Raw genomic sequence first — 18,360 nt, 5'->3', positions numbered from 1 at the left:
AAAATGTATTTTTAAAGGGTATTTTATTTATTTATTTAAAAATATTATTATTAAGGATATAAGTTATTAAGACAAAACTAATGTGTTAGAATATTTTTAAATTTGAAGTTTAAAAAAAATGTATTTTTAAAGGGTATTTTATTTATTTATTTAAAAATATTATTATTAAGGATATAAGTTATTAAGACAAAACTAATGTGTTAGAATATTTTTAAATTTGAAGTTTAAAAAAAATGTATTTTTAAAGGGTATTTTATTTATTTATTTAAAAATATTATTATTAAGGATATAAGTTATTAAGACAAAACTAATGTGTTAGAATATTTTTATTAATTTAGATTTTTAAGTTTTATTGACCAATAAATATATATATATATATATATATATATATATATATATATATATATATATATATTTCTCTCTTTTTTTTGTGTAAAATTTTATTGTGGACAATAGACGGTTGAGCTCATAAATGCAGTATACAAATGGCGGGTTCCTTCTCGACTCTCTCTTTCTGTCATCTTGCACGTGGGTCTGGTGCCTCAAGGGCTTTGCCAGTTCTAAAATGTTACTCAAACCCTCGACAATCAAGCCGAGTTTACAATTAGGGGTTAGTTGGCAAATCTCTAATCGTCACTGTACAGCACCATAACCATCACATACATGAACATATCATAAAAAGGGACATATGTAAAAGAAGAGGTTACCGANATATAAGTTATTAAGACAAAACTAATGTGTTAGAATATTTTTAAATTTGAAGTTTAAAAAAAATGTATTTTTAAAGGGTATTTTATTTATTTATTTAAAAATATTATTATTAAGGATATAAGTTATTAAGACAAAACTAATGTGTTAGAATATTTTTAAATTTGAAGTTTAAAAAAAATGTATTTTTAAAGGGTATTTTATTTATTTATTTAAAAATATTATTATTAAGGATATAAGTTATTAAGACAAAACTAATGTGTTAGAATATTTTTATTAATTTAGATTTTTAAGTTTTATTGACCAATAAATATATATATATATATATATATATATATATATATATATATATATATATATATTTCTCTCTTTTTTTTGTGTAAAATTTTATTGTGGACAATAGACGGTTGAGCTCATAAATGCAGTATACAAATGGCGGGTTCCTTCTCGACTCTCTCTTTCTCTCGTCTTGCACGTGGGTCTGGTGCCTCAAGGGCTTAGCCAGTTCTAAAATGTTATTCAAACCCTCGACAATCAAGTTGAGTTTACAATTAGAGGTTAGTTGGCAAATCTCTAATCGTCAGTGTACAGCACCATAACCATCACATGCATGAACGTATCATAAAAAGGGACATAGTAAAAGAATAGGTTACCGGCGGATCATCCCAGTGTCAAATTCAGACCCGACCCAATTCATCACAAATCTCTAACGTCGGGTGCTTTGATTTATTTTTTTATTTTTTACTTCGACGTCCTCTTTTATTTATTCATTATTTTATTTTAAGTTTATTTATTTATTTATTTCTTCATTCATTTTCAATATGAAAAGGCAAAGGAAAAGTAAAAGGAAAAGGAAAAACATTTTGTCATGGTATGAGTAAAAAACAACACAATAAATATAGCACGTGAAAGGGCAGAGATGTACTTTCGATAAATACAATATAAATATGCCACGTGGAAGGACAGACATGTCTTTGGATTTAAAATATCAAAAACAATTTATTTATTTATTATTATTATTATTATTTTTTTGAAAAAACATCAAAAGGGCAAAATAGGAATTTTGTTCCCTCAATTTTTAAGTTACCGTAGGTAATTTTAGTCATTGTGATTGGTCAGACTATTTTAAATGCTCGATGTGACAGTTTTTATTGAATTAGCTGAAAGTGACTCAAATTTCACCCATGGTAAAAAGTAAACGAAATCAACCTTTTGACTTTTTTTCATTTTAATTCAACTATTAATTTCAATAATTAATTTTAAATTAGAGTAATATTAAATGATTAATTAAATTATTTAATTAATATTTAACATTAATTCAAATGTTAATCCTAATCCATTCCGACACATATTGATTAAGATATTTAAATCTTATTTAAATATCTTCAATTCTTTCTTTTTGTATAATTTGTAAATAAAACAAAAATGCGGTTAAATATATCGTATAGATTTAGCGCATATTCCCTGATTTGAATTTGAACACTTCGAACTCACTCGTCACACTGTTTTATGGTTTAGTCTGATATGAGCTAGCAAGGGACCTAATGGACCTATAGATCATTGGGTTCAACGATTCGAGATTAACCGGCTAAATTTATTAACCTTGTTAACCAACATTCGTTAACTACTAGGACACTTCACTATAGCCTAGTAGTTGCAGTCCCCTCACTATAGATATACTGTCGATTTGATATAATCATGATTAGTAAGTCGATCTTTCACAGGTTGTTCGTAACTAGAGTTGGGTCAATTTACCATTTTACCCCTGAAGTTACTTCTTGTTCCTTATGCCCCACTGATCCTCTAATGAACAATTGGTTTGTGTCCAACCAGTAAACCGAATCCCTCTCAGACCAATGAGAGGGTGAGGCCCCTTGTTCAAGACCTGTAGTCAGTACTTAAGTGAACTACCTCTCTTCTATCCCTAAAAGTGGGTAGGAGTGAATTTCATCTTGCACCCCACGTCCCCAGCCATTCACTCAGTCTTACTCCTAAAATGGGAGACCTATTGAGTCGGTGAACGCGAGCCACTCTGTTAACTACATGACACTGTTGATATGAGCTTGTGTTTTACAAAGTCCAGCACTGATTTGCATAGTGCCTTTTTGGATGCTGATTGGGTCGGGAATCCTGATGATCGTCTAAGCACTGAAGGCCATGCGATCTTCTTTGGTGGCAATCTTATCTCCTGGAGTTCAAAGAAACAATCGATAGTTTCTCGTTCTAGTACAGAGGCCAAATACAAGGCGGTTGCTGATGCCACTGCCGAATTAATCTGGATCCAACTCCTCTTGCGTGAGCTCGAGATTTCGCAAGCGTGAGCGCCTAGCTTGTGGTGTGACAATATTGGTGCCACCTATTTGTCCATGAACGAGTATCGACTCGTTAGCTTGATGTGCAACTCATATCTTCCAAGGATCAACTCGCCGATATCATGACAAAGCCACTGCTAGCTCCTTCTATTAGCAGTTTTCGACGCAATCTAAATTTAGTAGTATATCGTCCAGATTGAGGGGTGTTAAACGTAAAAGGTTATATCTATACATGTTACGAGAATCCTCCATTTTGAGAGCTACGTCTACGGTTTTGTTACTGTGGATTAAGGCCCACGCATGTAATCATTGTACACGTCTCGTGTGTGTGTGTGTGTATATATATATATTATTATATGAGGTAGTGACCTTGAGGTCCATTCAACCTAACATTTTATTTCTTTATAATTAATCATCGCTTCTTTACTCTAATCCTCATCGTCTCCACCAACTCTGGCACACTGGCTGGCGCAGAAATGTCCGACGCTCTTTCAGCCCTGCGCCTCCCATGGAAGGTGAAGATCATTTTGACTTCCATTACCATCGGCACCGACATCTGCTCTCGCCCCGATGGCTCGGTTAATCGCTTTATCTTTAACCTCATGGATTTCAAGTCTTCTCCACTGAAGAAACCAAAGAATGGCGTCAAAAGCTTCGATGTCACTGTCGATGCGTCCCGAAACCTTTGGTTCCGTCTCTACTTTCCGACTTCTGAATCGACGTCCGAATCGCTGCCGTTGATCGTCTATTTCCACGGTGGCGGATTCGTGTATATGGCTCCTGATTCCAAACTCTACGACGACTTCTGCCAGTCGCTTTCTCGAGAAATCCACGCCGTAGTCATCTCTGTGAACTACCGCCTCGCTCCAGAGAATAAATGGCCTTGCCAGTACGAAGATAGCTTCGATGTTCTGAAATTCATCGACGGTGACGGTGACGGTTCTTCGTTTGAAGGATTACCGGCGAATGTCGATCTGAAACGGTGCTTCGTTGCAGGCGACAGCGCCGGTGGAAACATCGCTCATCACATGATTTTGAAATCTGGAGATCACGAATTTCGCAAGCTGGAGATCATCGGCCTCATCGCGATTCAACCGTTCTTCGGCGGAGAAGAGCGAACGGAATCGGAAATCAGACTATTAAAAGCTCCACTGTTGACGATTGACCGCGCGGACTGGTTCTGGAAGGCTTTTTTACCGGAAGGATTTGACAGAGACCACAAGTCGGTGAACATTTTCGGTCCAAAATCAGAGGATATATCGAAAGTGAGGTTTCCAGCGATTAAAGTGTTTGTTGGAGGATTAGATCCGTTAATCGATCGGCAAAAGAGATACTACGAAGGATTGAAGAAATCAGGTAAGGAAGCTTACATAATCGAATATCCAAATGCATTTCACACCTTCTACGGTTTTCCAGAGTTACCAGAATGGTCTGAGTTCATCAAAGACGTCGCGGATTTCATAGCAGCGCAGTGCTCGAAGAAAAGCAGTTGAAAGAATCAGAATCACAGATTGATCGTGAAGAAAGGCAAGATTAACAACTTTTGTGCGTTTGATTTGATTCCTTTTGTTTATGATTGATGTGGAAATCCTGTGTTGTAATCATTCACACTACTATACTGCATTGCTACGAAAATCATGGTTTGATAATGGTGAAGCAGAATTTAATAGTGTTTGTTTCGTCGAATTTCTTTAGAAGGATGAACAATGGAGCCATTACCAGCCACTTAGTTCCAATCCTACCTGAATTACTCCTGTCAACAGACTATCTGTGAGATGCATCTCAACCATCATATGATATTGTCTATTTTGAGTATAAGTGTCGTGGCTTTACTCTCCATAGAGAGAGTATTATTTATTTATAAACCTGATCATTTCTTAAATGAACAGAGGCTGGACTTTCATCATCCAACACTCTCAATTTTGTGCTATAATTTTAAAATTATAAATAAGGTGAATTAATAAAAACATTCATCAAATTTACACGAAAATACTTTAGAAATTAAAAAAAAAAAATCAATAATAATCCTAACTTAAAAAATGTTTAAAAATTTTAAAATTTTAATATTAGACCATTTTAAAATAAAAAATTCAAGAATTTATTAGATAATTTTTAATTACTAAATTAAATATAAGGTTATATATATATATATATATATATAATTATTAAAGTTATTTCGTGGGAGATTTTATTGGGGAGTAGAGACAGTTGGGCCCACAAATGCAGTAGCCAGTAGCGTTTAGCCACGTGGAGTACGGATATGCCCAAATCATTTAAGAAATAATTATAATATTAAATTAACAAAACGTAATTTTGAAGATAATTAAAAAATGATTAAATAAAATGTTAGTATATTAAAACATTTTTTGTTTTTGTTAAATTTCCAGCATTTGAATTTAATTGTATCTTTATTACATCTTCACAACATATATTTATTAGTGTGACTGGTACACCTGATACATACGTATATATATATATATATATATATATATAATTTTATAATTTTATAATATCTAAACGTGAAAATTTGCCCATTAAATAAAAAATTGTTGAATATTTTAACGAGTTGAATTGTAATTAAATCATTATATGAAGATATACTTACGGACATGTTCGGTTCATTGGATAAGAGAAAAATAAGTTTTCTCTATTTCTTTTTCATTACTTATTTTAATTTTTAAATTAAAAAAATTATTCATTTATTTATGCATAGATCGAGCTCGGATTTTCTATGATAATTTATTTTTCATAATATTTTATAAGTAAAAACATAATATAATATAATATTTTGGTGACGTAATTTTTAAAAGCTAAAATTTAAATATTACAAACATCTTCATTTTACACCTAAAATTAAATAAATTTATTGATCTACGGAATACTTAAATAAATATATAATTGATTAGTTTTGTATTTTAGGCTCGGTACAAGGGATAAGGAATATAATCTTCGTTTACAACCCTGTTTAGTTAATACAATGAGATCTGTCTATGCTTTCTTTAATAATATTTGCCCTATTTGAATAGGTTGACGTCTCTAATTTCAGTATATCAATAACAGTTTCATAGATGCTCGTAACTATGTGAAATACGTGTTTTGTATCTATTGACACTTTTTAGATCGATGCTGACGCTTTTTTCACGACGAAAAAGTCACAAAATAGTATCATCTACTTTGCGTGCACTTTGCGTGCAGACCTTGACGCGATGTGGGGTGGACGACATGTACTCACTAGGAGTGATATCAAAGGGTGTGGTGGCATAAGAAGGACGCTGGCTAATGAATCAAAGGTCACTAGTTATTCGCAAACGACAAAAATTAGATTAAAGAGAGATAAGGTCAAAATTGAAAGAAGGAAGAAAAAAATGAAAGATAGGACTTAATGACAATGGATGGTCGCCACAACAGCCACGACAACCACTTCCTCAACAAAAGAGGGAGGGAGTTGAGTTGTGACTTAGCAGCGTGAGATGTCACGAAACAACTTATTTTATGTAAGGAGTTGAATCGAGCTCGCTGATGAGCACATTGAACTATCTATGTGGTTGAGAGCCCTCACAGCCTAGAGACAACAACGCAATTATTAGGGGCGCGCTCTACCATTGAGCTAATAGCTCGTCGTGCAGGCCTCCCACTAGGGACCCACTATGCCAAAAGTGAGAGAAATCTCATCCCCCTCCTTCCTTTTCTCGCCCCCATGTCGCCACACTGGAGGGACATGGGGACGTAAAAAAGGGGATCATATCAACTTGTTCCGACCTAGGATAATAAGCTCATGAGCTTAGTCTTACTTCACTGTCGAGAAACGAAAGTAGACTTCCATCTTCAAGTTTAACTCAGATGTAGCTCACTTCGACTTTTAAGCCATCGAGCGAGGGCTCGTTGTAATCAACAAACTAATATCAAAATGTCATTTTTAGTTTAAAAAATTTTGGAAAATAAAATTCTCTATTAAATCTTACTACAAAAATGAAAAATGAAAAAAAAAAAAAAAAGAATCAAGTAAAAAAAAAAAAAAACCCTACGCACCCTGCTTTTCTCTCCAACGCGAAGTTCTCTGCCATTTCTCCTTCCTTCCTCTGACTGCCCTCTTCTTGAAACCCCGCCTCCGGCGAGCAGAGCCCATTAGCGGCGCGGCGTCACATCTCGATCTGGTCTCTCTCTCTCTCTCGAGACTTCTCTCCGGCGACTACACGCCCTTATTTATCCACGACTTCAGTTCTCTTCAGACCCGAAACCCACACTTCGTAAAAACCAGATCCGAAGTGGGAATTCTCTCTAAATCTGAATCGGAATTTCGGTTGGTATAAGCTTCTTTGAGCTTCTTAAGGTCGTTTCATTTAATTTAGTTTACTTTCGATCTACTTTTAACCCTTGGAAAGTTTCCCTGATTGTTGCGATTCGATTTAGGAGCGCTTAGTAAAGTAAGTAATCCTTAGATGTGAGGCTTCTTGTTATCTAAGTTTCGTTATGTTTGTGACTGAACTGTTTTATAAATTATGGATGTTATTGAATAATATTGTTAGCATGGTTCCTTTCAGAATGTTTTTGGTATTATTGTTGTACTAGATAGGTGTTGTTGTTGATCATTATGTGGTATAGTGTGCTGGATTCTTCATGTGTGGTTGTGCCATGTTGGGTGACATATTAATTAATTTCTATACGTTGGGAGTTTGCTGACATGTTGAGTGTTCTCTGAAATGGATACTTGAGTATTTGGTTGAAAGCGTATTATAGGAGTTGGGTTGTGAGTACTGAAATTATTGTGGATGAATTAAGAGAAGCATGTGAATATCAGTTGGGTAATATGGTCAAGGATTGATATGTCACTTGTGGTATTGAGGAATTGTGTATAAATGATCGAGGGCCAAATTAAGGAATGGCATTGGGGTTTTAGGCGTAATGGTCAAGAATCGATGGAGTGAGAAATGTGGCATTAGACCTTGGGTATAAATGGTTAAGAGCCGATGTGGGTAGATTCGAGGTCTTGGGTATGAATGGTCAACGGTTGAACTACCCAGAAAAGAGTTTAGAGATTTAGTAGTGAGGTATTGTGTAAATGGCTAAGGATCACTATGTTTGAAAAGGGTGTTGTAGTAGAGAGTTGATAGAGGTCGATAAAGTTAGAAGTTTTGAGCTGATGAAATTGCAAAGATGGATCCTGAGAGCTGCCATCCTATGGTGACTGAATATGGAAAATGTAATGTGTTCAATAAAGCTTAGTACCGCTGTTGTGTACGTTACTTGTTCATGCTTTTGATTAAGTTAAGCATGAGATTGTGCTAATTGTTGATATGAGACATGTATCTTTCTTGACTATGTATGAACTTTGTGTTACGGTGACTTATTAACGGTTAATGTAATATGCATGTTCTGGTGATTTTGTACTTGTGGTGGTGCAATACTGGTGCCTGTTTCCTCGAGTAGAGATTACTTACTGGGGTATACACTTACTATTTTTTTTTCCCAAAACATCATATTTTTTTAGTTGATGCTGAACCTCGCGACTTTGGTAATGATAAGAAGGAGATGTGAGAGAAGACTTTTGATTTTGTGGGCATTATTCTGGCATTTTATAATAGTGGCCAAGAGTTTGTTTTTTTGGTTTATCAATCGTATCTTGTTTGCCTTAGTATGGTTTGGAATGAGATAAGGGTGATGGACCGTAACCTTCCTCTGTACTCATTTTGAAGTTTTGGAGGCATTACACTTTTAAGAGTTTGAGTAGTGGAGGGAAGGTTATTTGGGTGTACCCTTTGAAGTTTGTGACAGATAGGTCGAAGCATGGAGGCCACCTATTTAGGATTTAGTATCATACGAGTACAATTGATAGAAGGTTTTAATGCTTACTTGGATCAATAAGCAAACTCAGCAGCTTTTTTTAGAAAATCTTCCTCCTGCAATCTCGAGCAATGTCAAAAAGTCATTACTTGTAGGAGCAAAGCCGAGGGTAAAGCGACTCCTGTGACTACTCAATCAATTAGCATAAACTCCTTTGGTACCCTAATGTTGTAGGCTCAATAGTTGTCCCATGAGTGCAAAATGACCTTAACATTCATGATATTAGAAATAAAAAAATGAAAGAAAAAGAAGTTGAAGGAGGCTGCAGAAAGCCTTCCATAAAAGTCACTGAAAGTTAAGGACAATCAAGTAGGTCTTCTCCCATAGGAACGAACCATCACGGTGTTTATCCCCCATGCCTTCATGCTTCACAAATCTCTGCCCCCATAGGTGTACGGTTGAAAGACTTTTTCATCTTGAGGGCATGATTTGTAATAGCTCAAGCCCTCCGCTAATGTCCTTTGAGTTTTCCTTTTCGGGCTTCCCCCCAAAGTTTTTAAAACACCTCTACTAGGGAGAGGTTTCCACACCCTTGTAAAGAATTTTTCGTTCTCCTCCCCAACCGATGTGGGATCTCACAATCCATTCGCTTTCGGGGCCCAATGTCCTCACTGGCACTCATTCCCTTCTCCAATTGACGTGGGACCCCCCAATTCACCCCCTTCGGGGCCCAACATCCTTGTTGGCACACCGCCTCATGTCCACCCCCTTCGGGGCTCAGCCTCCTCGTTGGCACATCGGCCGGTGTTTGGCTTTGATACCATTTGTAATGCCCAAGTCCACCCGCTAACAGATATTGTCCTCTTTGGGCTTTCCCTTCGGGCTTCCATAATGGTTTTTAAAACGTGTCTGCTAAGGAGAGATCCACACCCTTATAAAGAGTGCTTCGTTCCCCTCTCCAACGAATGTGAGATCTCACATGATTATCATTTAACAACACTTGTGGTTGAGAGAGAGAGAATGGACTGTGAAACAGTAGAAGCTAGAGGAGGAACAAAGAAGGGCATTTCCCTTGGGATTGAATTAATTGTGTTTTTCTGCATTGTTGTATTTTTCTCCTTTGTGTGCTAATTGTCTTTTGCTATTTCTAAGGAGTTGGAACTCGGGAATTTTCTACACCTTTGTCTAAATTAGGCCAGTGTTTGATCGTTTCATATTCTTCATATGGTTCATTTTTTGTTACATTCTTAATGGCGACATCGAGTCTAACCGCCATTTATTTTCGGCTTGTAGTCTGTATCGATGGGTAGGAAAGCTGGTACTTTATACATCAACCCAAAGAAGTTCGGCACTCTTAGCAAACCTTGCATGAAGGAAATGATATCATTTCTCAATTGCATGGCTCTTAATCATAACAATGACGAGAAGTGCACCAGACATAAGGAAATTCTAAATACTTGCATGGATGCTCAGGTGACTTTCTGCTACTCGTTGATATAATTCGAGAATTATTTATACTCTTCATTGAGTTCTTTGGCCATTTTAAAACTCTACCATGTGATAATTACTTGCTTTTCGATATAATTTGAGAATTTCGTATACTCTTCATCGAGTTCTTTGGCTTTTTTAAAACTCTACCATGTGATAGTTACTTGCTTTTCGATCTAATTCGAGAATTTCTTGGCCATTTTAAAACTCTACAATGTGATAGTTGCTTTTCCATATAATTCGAGAATTTCGTATACTCTTCATCGAGTTCTTTGGCTATGTTAAAACTCTACCATGTGATAATTACTTGCTTTTCGGTCTCTCTTTATGTGCTGCAGTCCAACCGAAACAGGAAGCCTTGGGGTAGCATTAATTACCACTTGCAGAGGCTTAGCAGGGGAAGAAAGTAGTTTGAATTTTGAACTTAAAGAGCTGTCTGCAGAGAATTCTTATTAGAATCAATACCCAGGTGCAAATTTCTTGACGTTATTTTTATCATATTTAGTGCATTTCCTGAGATAAATTTGGTTGGGGAACTTGTTTGTTGGCTTCTTTCCTGTAGTCAAATATTTGAGAGCTCTGCTCTTAGCATATCCAGTGATTATGGATCTCAACTAGAACAATAAATATTCTACGGATTTCCTGATGTCAAATGCTAGAGATCATAGTTATTGTATGGTGTAATAGTTGAGGGACATGTAACTTGGTATCTGAACTATCATGGTTATTTAAAACTAAAAAAATTAGTTTTTATGCGTACCGTGTAACCCTAAGTATTTGAACTTTTCTTCCGAAAAATTGCCACTTCCATCTTTGCCCCGTTCTTTCTTCGGAATATAGCCAAGAAAAGCGATGAACTAGAATATAAGAACTTGTCCCATCCATGAGTAAATACATTCTAGTAGAACTTGCCCCACCCATGAGTAAATACATTCTAGTAGAACTTGCCCCGCTCATGAGTAAATACTTTGTAGTAGTCTCATTTGACCGTACATTTTTCTTGGTATATCCAAATAATAGGCAGGAGCATAAACTAAAACATTCTGAAGCTACAAAGATAGTTATTAGATCATTAGCACCACGTTAAAATATTTTTTCTAGAGTATCTGTTTGTACAAATAACATAAGCTCTGTGATAGCCATTTCTGTACATTCAATGTACTTTACGTTGTTTGTTTGCGAATAATAGAAGTTTTGCTATAACCATTTTTGTACATTCAATTACTTTACGTTGTTCGTTTGGAAACAGGATTGTAATTCCCGTCATTGGTCCCATTTGACTAATAAAAAAAATCTCTCCCCACCTCCTTCCTCATTCTCTGTATAGCGAGGGATTCTCTACGCGAATTAAACGACATGCAAATCTTTGTCATGCATAAATAGTCTCGAACATCGTACATACATTTTCTTTATTCGTAAGGAGGTCGTGCATTTACGTTTTACTAAAAAAAAAAGAAAATACCTTCACACCAAATGCTTCGGCTCCAGCAGCCATGGCCCCTTATGTTTTGAAAAATTTTAATATATAAAATCCACAAGAAATAGTTTAATTAATTCCTAAAACATGTATTAAAAAACTCCTAAAATTTTCAAAATTATTAATTTATATTCAATTATAATTTAATTTTTACTCGGACAATTTTAATTTGTATAATTATTATTTCGGTATAGTTTATCCCTTTTCGTTTATGCTCAATATTCTGTTTGATAAGACGTTGAGGTAGCGCCAAGCTTCGATCTTAGTTGTATAGCGTTTTAAAAAAAAAAAAAAAAATACCTTCACTCCAAATGCTTCGGCTCCAGCAGCCACTGCCCCTTATGTTTTGAAAAATTTTAATATATAAAATCCACAAGAAATAGTTTAATTAATTCCTAAAACATGTACTAAAAAACTCCTAAAATTTTCAAAACTATTAATTTATAATTCAATTATAATTTAATTTTTACTCGGACAATTTTAATTTGTATAATTATTATTTCGATATAGTTTATCCCTTTTCGTTTATGCTCAATATTCTGTTTGATAAGATGTTGAGGTAGCGCCAAGCTTCGATCTTAGTTGTATAGCGTTGCATACATCCTACTTAGTCTTATGAACATAAGGACTTGATTTAATTAATGTGGGCAAGAGTGATAGACACGAGAGATAGGATTTGTGCTATTGTAAGGTGTCATCTACTTTATATTTCTCAGCCACGTGTCACAAAATCTTAAACCCTAAACTCGAGACACTGACACATCAATTTTTGTTTTTGACGCATAAGTGTAATATTTATGATTAAAAAAAAAATAATAATAATTTATACGATAAGTTTTAGATGTTATTGTTGGATGATAAAAGTCCCACGGACTAATTTAGAGAATGATCAGGAGTTTATAATCAAAGAATACTCTCTTCATTGGTGTGAGGCCGTCTAGGAAGCTCAAAGCAAAACTATGAGAACTAATACTCAAAATGGACAATATCATATCGTTGTGGAGAGTCGTGTTCATCTAATAGTTATATCAATTTTTGGTTTTAACTTTTAGCTTCGTTTTGAATGGTGGTTCCATTAGACTCGAACACATTTTAATTGTTAAATTCACTAGCTAATTTAACTAATGAATTTTATCAAAACTCTTGCAAAAACTCGTGCTCAATTAACTCATAAAATTGACCTGCAAATTTTTTTAAAAAATCGATGGACTCGATTATCTAATCTTTTAGGGATAGAAGTATATCTCTAAACTTCTTATAATTGTACAATTTTATTTAAATAAGATTGTTAAATCTAAAGTTTATTTTGCAATTTAATTTATTTTAAATAATTTATAATAATACTTTTTAGAGTATATTCAAAATTACGTCAAAATATATTTTTAATATTCTAAAATTAAAAAGTGGGTTTTATCAATTTTTAACCTAAAATACATCTATTTTAACTTAAAAATGATGGAGAGATAAAAATAATTTTTTATTACGAAAAATAAAAAAAAAAACAAAATAATAAAAATAAAATTTTAACTTTAAAACAAAATAATATTTTTAAAGTTTAAGGGTGTTATTGAAACATTTAAATGTCTGGTATTTTTTTTTAGATAAAATATAAATCTTATACTATTTTTTTTTATTATTAATTTAGCCTAATAAAAATGAAAAAAAAAACAAGAAAAATAATTAAAAATAAAAATAGTGTGGAGAAAAATAAAGAAGTGAGGAAAGAAAATAAATAAATAAATAAATAAAAGAATAAAAAGAGAGAAAATAAGAAACAAATAATTTGAAGGCATGAAAAACGTGAATTAATTCCTCTCTTCTAATCATGGATTTTAACTATAAAACCGATGAACCGAAGGCCCTCTCTGACACAGTCCCAAGACGACGCTGTATCCTCTCCGAGCTTTCAGATCTCCCTCATGGATGAATCGTCGGCGGCAACCGGAGTCCACTCTATCCGCTGTAGAGGTACTTCTATGTTATCCAGATTGCTTTTGGTTTGAATCTCCCTTCCTCATTCCTTTGAAATGTTTGATGTTTCAACGCGTTTGAAATTTGTTAGCTGCTGTCTGCCGGAAGCCTGGTGAGCCATTAGTGATCGAGGAGATAATTGTGGCTCCGCCTAGGGCTCGTGAAGTTCGAATTCGGATAACATGCACCTCTTTGTGTCTGAGTGATGTTACCTTCTGGAAGTTGAAGGTTCGTCATGTGATTTTAAGTTGTAGGTTTTGTAGAATGGAGTGATTTCTTATTCAATTTTTTGGATATTCCATTTCCGAAGGATCCTCCGGGAATTGTTCCTAGAATTCTTGGCCACGAAGCTATTGGGTGAGTTCCACATCTTTGTTCACTCGCCTTTAAATTATTCTGCCGACTGGCGAATTATTTGCGAGTAATTCAATCTTGTTGAATAAAATTCGATATCGATGTTTCGGATACTCTGAATCTGCAATTTGCATTTGATATAGCGATATTCTGGAAGGATCTTGGATTATCCAAAACTAGAAAATCGTGCTAATCGATTCCCAAATGTTCTGAACTTCTTTTGGTAATTTTCAGATAAGCTCTTGCTGGACACTGCATCGTGAAATTTATGTGGATTATTTATTGTATACACTGATTTAGATTGAACTTGCCGCCTTAGATGACAGCATATGAAAAACATGTTCTTATACTTCAGTATCATTCCATTAATAGTTGATTCGACACTACCATATGCATATTGTTTAAGAATTATATTCATGCCACATCTCTTTATCTGTTTATGCTTTCTATCTGAAATTCCTGAAGTAATATTATTGAAAAGAAAAAGGAAAAAGGAAAAAAAGAGACCTGCTCCAGATTTATATAATTTCATGAACTGCTTCATGTTGCAGAGTGGTTGAGAGTGTAGGGAAGGATGTCAATGAAGTTAGGGAAGGAGATACTGTCATCCCAATATTCATGGCTGACTGTGGGGAGTGTGCAGATTGCTTATCAGTGAAAAGCAATCTCTGTTCTAAACTCCCTTTCAAGATAGCTCCGGGGATGCCTCGCTGTGGGACGAGCAGATTCACCGATATCAATGGGGATGTTATTCATCATTTTCTGTCTGTATCAAGTTTCACTGAATACACAGTGGTAGATATTGCCAATGTACTGAAAATTGATCCTGCAATACCTCCAAACAGGGCATGCCTTCTTAGTTGTGGGGTTGCAACAGGTCACTGTCTAATCCATTACTTTCCATTGGGGAGGACATCACTGGCGAATATTGTCTTTTTTGGGTTTTCTTTTTCGGGCTTCTCAAGGTTTTTAAAACGCGTCGGCTAGGGAGAGGTTTCCACACCCTTATAAAGAATGTTTCGTTCTCCTCCCTAACTAATGTGGGATCTCACAATCCACCTCCCTTCGGGGCCCAACGTCCTCGCTAGCACTCGTTCCCTTCTCTAATCGATGTGGGACTCCCCAATCCACCTTTCTTCGGGGCTCAACCTCCTTGCTAGCACATCGCCGGTGTCTGGCTTTGATACCATTTGTAACAATTCAAGTCCACTATTAGCAGAAATTGTCCTATTTAGACTTTCCCTTTCGGGCTTCCTCTCAACGTTTTTAAAATGCGTTTGCTAGGGAGAGGTTTTAACACCCTTATAAAGAATGTTTCGTTGGAGATTTTACACGTAATGTCTCATAAATATTGCTCAACATGTGTTTATAGGGGTTGGTGCGGCATGGAAAACAGCAAATGTGGAGAAGGGATCCACTGTTGCCATTTTTGGACTGGGGTCCATAGGTTTAGCTGTATGAACTCATTAATGATTCATTTCAGTAAAACCGACAGGCTACGTTGAAAACTGCATAGTTTACTATTGTTGTTATAGGTAGCTGAAGGAGCAAGACTATGTGGAGCAAGCCGGATCATTGGGATAGATATCAACCCTGATAAATTTGAAGCTGGCAAGTACTTTTATTTTCGTTCATTAATCTCCCTCTCTTGAATAAAGGCTACTATGGTTATAAAATCCTGAAGCTCCTCTCCATTGAAGGAGCCATGTGTTTCAAGTTAAGTGCTTAATCATGTGTATGCATTGTTCTTCGAACTTATAGTCTACAATAAGCATTTAATATCAAATTATCATTAACTTAGTAGTAATAAAAATGTGTTCATTTCCCAAATGCAGCAAAAAAGTTTGGAGTCACTGAGTTTGTTAATTCTAGAAGCCTCGGGGATAAACATGTGAGCCAGGTATGTAAGTTATTGATGAGATTGACTGTGGTTCAGTTCCATTTTCCCATCAAACCGATGATCTTAGCAGCAAATAATTTCCTCCCCTTCATAATTGTTTAAGCAATTTTTCTTGAAGAATGTTATTTTGTGCTGTATATATTTTGTTGAGGCTTTTATCAGCACTGCAAGTGCTATTATTATGCATTTGTGAATTTGTGACAATGGTAAGATTGATTCTTACTAAATAACCTTCTTTTCATAACCCATTCTGAATGTCAATGGTGATCAGGTAATTAATGAAATGACTGATGGGGGTGCAGATTACTGCTTTGAATGTGTTGGAATGGCTTCCTTAGTTCAGGAAGCATTTGCTTGCTGCAGAAAGGTCCTCCAATCCTTCTCTGTTTACATTTTCTTTGTTCACCTTGATTATACCTTTTCTATGGTATCAATTGGCTAGATCGAAGTGGGTAGCTCCAATAAGCTATCAAATAGCCTTATCTAGGTTGGAACTATGAAACTGACCTTATTACTCGAAAGGTAAAGGGCTTTTTCAGCCGATGCGCAGGAAACACGTTTGTTACTGACGTAACTCTAAACTACTCTCTTCAATAAACCAAAAACATTTCGCGAAAAGTGCAAAAACTATTCTAAAACGTTTTAACATTTATTTCTTCAAGTTCTATTTGGCTCTAGGGTTGGGGAAAAACAATTGTGGTAGGAGTGGACAAACCAGACGCAACTTTGAGTTTTAGCTCTTATGATGTCCTTTTTCATGGGAAGACTATTATGGGTTCGTTATATGGAGGATTGAAGCCTAAATCAGATATTCCCACTCTTCTTAAATGGTACACAGATAAGGTAACTTCGTATTGCTTTTTTATGCGAATATTCTATATAAATCCTACCATTTTATTGATCTTGGAATCTTCGACTATCAGAAACTTGAGCTGGATAAATTTGTGACACACGAAGTAGGTTTCGAAGACATCAATCAAGCTTTTAATTTGCTAATGGAAGGAAAGTGCTTGAGATGTGTGATATGGATGAAGAAATGAGTAGCCACCCCATGATCATGGCATGGCTTGGCTCGTTACTCGTCAACAATTACGTCTATCCAAAAACTTTAGAATGTACTTTGTTTATTTCCTCTACTCTACGTGTTGTCTGTATCGTCTATCTTGTAATGTTATGGGTACATATTTACTTCTCTGAGTGTTTATGCTTTGAGCAAATTTGGAAGAAAGTTTGCTCAATGCTTCCTCTTAAAACACCCTCACGATTTAACTAATTTTGACTAAGATTCACCAAAAACTTTTTTTTCTTCTAATTTTAAAATAACTTTCTCAAATGTATAATAACTTTTGGAAGAAAGTCTTATTTTATTCCTTGGGTGTGAAATAAAATAATTTATAATATTCTATAATTAAGATAGCAAAACTAATATTTGTGGGTGTCGGAGTAGTTATTGGGCATGACTAGAAATGATGTGGACTTTACCTGCGCAGGTTTGAATCCTGCTACTCACGTGGTATAAACTCATTTTATATGATAGCATACAAAGTGAGGCATTACCCGATTGAATGTAACAGTCTAATTGAATAACTTGTTTTGTCTTACATCTCGTGTTCCTCTAAAGTGAATCATGGAGGTAAACAACGACGAATTGCATTTTTAAATAAATTTTATGATTATTACACATGTGATTGAGTAATTAGGATACTGAGTGATTAAAATCATCGTAAAGGGCGAACTTTAATTTTATTGCTTATTTCTACAGGGAGAGTCAGAGAATCAAAGTGTTGTTTNGTCTGTATCGTCTATCTTGTAATGTTATGGGTACATATTTACTACTCTGAGTGTTTATGCTTTGAGCAAATTTGGAAGAAAGTTTGCTCAATGCTTCCTCTTAAAACACCCTCACGATTTAACTAATTTTGACTAAGATTCACCAAAAACTTTTTTTTCTTCTAATTTTAAAATAACTTTCTCAAATGTATAATAACTTTTGGAAGAAAGTCTTATTTTATTCCTTGGGTGTGAAATAAAATAATTTATAATATTCTATAATTAAGATAGCAAAACTAATATTTGTGGGTGTCGGAGTAGTTATTGGGCATGACTAGAAATGATGTGGACTTTACCTGCGCAGGTTTGAATCCTGCTACTCACGTGGTATAAACTCATTTTATATGATAGCATACAAAGTGAGGCATTACCCGATTGAATGTAACAGTCTAATTGAATAACTTGTTTTGTCTTACATCTCGTGTTCCTCTAAAGTGAATCATGGAGGTAAACAACGACGAATTGCATTTTTAAATAAATTTTATGATTATTACACATGTGATTGAGTAATTAGGATACTGAGTGATTAAAATCATCGT

General features: G+C 34.9%; 3 protein-coding genes across 5 annotated transcripts; all 3 read left to right on the top strand.

The window, feature by feature from the left end:
* Positions 1 to 3,390: 3,390 nt before the first annotated feature.
* Positions 3,391 to 4,735, top strand: LOC111805673 (probable carboxylesterase 18). Its single transcript, XM_023690837.1, has one exon. The coding sequence runs from the start codon at positions 3,497 to 3,499 to the stop codon at positions 4,511 to 4,513; it is 1,017 nt and encodes a 338-aa protein (XP_023546605.1). The 5' UTR covers positions 3,391 to 3,496; the 3' UTR covers positions 4,514 to 4,735.
* A 2,296-nt stretch (positions 4,736 to 7,031) lies between these two features.
* Positions 7,032 to 10,973, top strand: LOC111804867. 3 transcript variants are annotated; one of them, XM_023689671.1, is made up of 3 exons: positions 7,032 to 7,324; positions 10,095 to 10,274; positions 10,628 to 10,973. In XM_023689671.1, exons 2-3 carry the CDS (start codon positions 10,104 to 10,106, stop codon positions 10,697 to 10,699), a joined length of 243 nt encoding a protein of 80 aa, XP_023545439.1. In that variant the 5' UTR covers positions 7,032 to 7,324; positions 10,095 to 10,103; the 3' UTR covers positions 10,700 to 10,973. The 3 variants fall into 3 exon arrangements, with proteins under 3 accessions (XP_023545439.1, XP_023545440.1, XP_023545438.1); XM_023689672.1 differs by having other exon boundaries at positions 7,032 to 7,350; XM_023689670.1 differs by having other exon boundaries at positions 7,032 to 7,320; positions 10,628 to 10,965.
* Positions 10,974 to 13,624: 2,651 nt separating this feature from the next.
* On the top strand, positions 13,625 to 17,219 carry LOC111805510 (alcohol dehydrogenase-like 7). The gene is made up of 10 exons (XM_023690619.1): positions 13,625 to 13,734; positions 13,829 to 13,965; positions 14,048 to 14,094; positions 14,643 to 14,968; positions 15,464 to 15,546; positions 15,627 to 15,702; positions 15,927 to 15,991; positions 16,263 to 16,358; positions 16,670 to 16,834; positions 16,915 to 17,219. Exons 1-10 carry the CDS (start codon positions 13,686 to 13,688, stop codon positions 17,029 to 17,031), a joined length of 1,161 nt encoding a protein of 386 aa, XP_023546387.1. The 5' UTR covers positions 13,625 to 13,685; the 3' UTR covers positions 17,032 to 17,219.
* Positions 17,220 to 18,360: the final 1,141 nt, after the last annotated feature.

Source organism: Cucurbita pepo, chromosome LG11 (assembly GCF_002806865.2).
Source record: "Cucurbita pepo subsp. pepo cultivar mu-cu-16 chromosome LG11, ASM280686v2, whole genome shotgun sequence".
Classification (NCBI taxonomy): Eukaryota; Viridiplantae; Streptophyta; class Magnoliopsida; order Cucurbitales; family Cucurbitaceae; genus Cucurbita; species Cucurbita pepo.
This window is presented reverse-complemented; position numbering and strand designations above follow the sequence as displayed.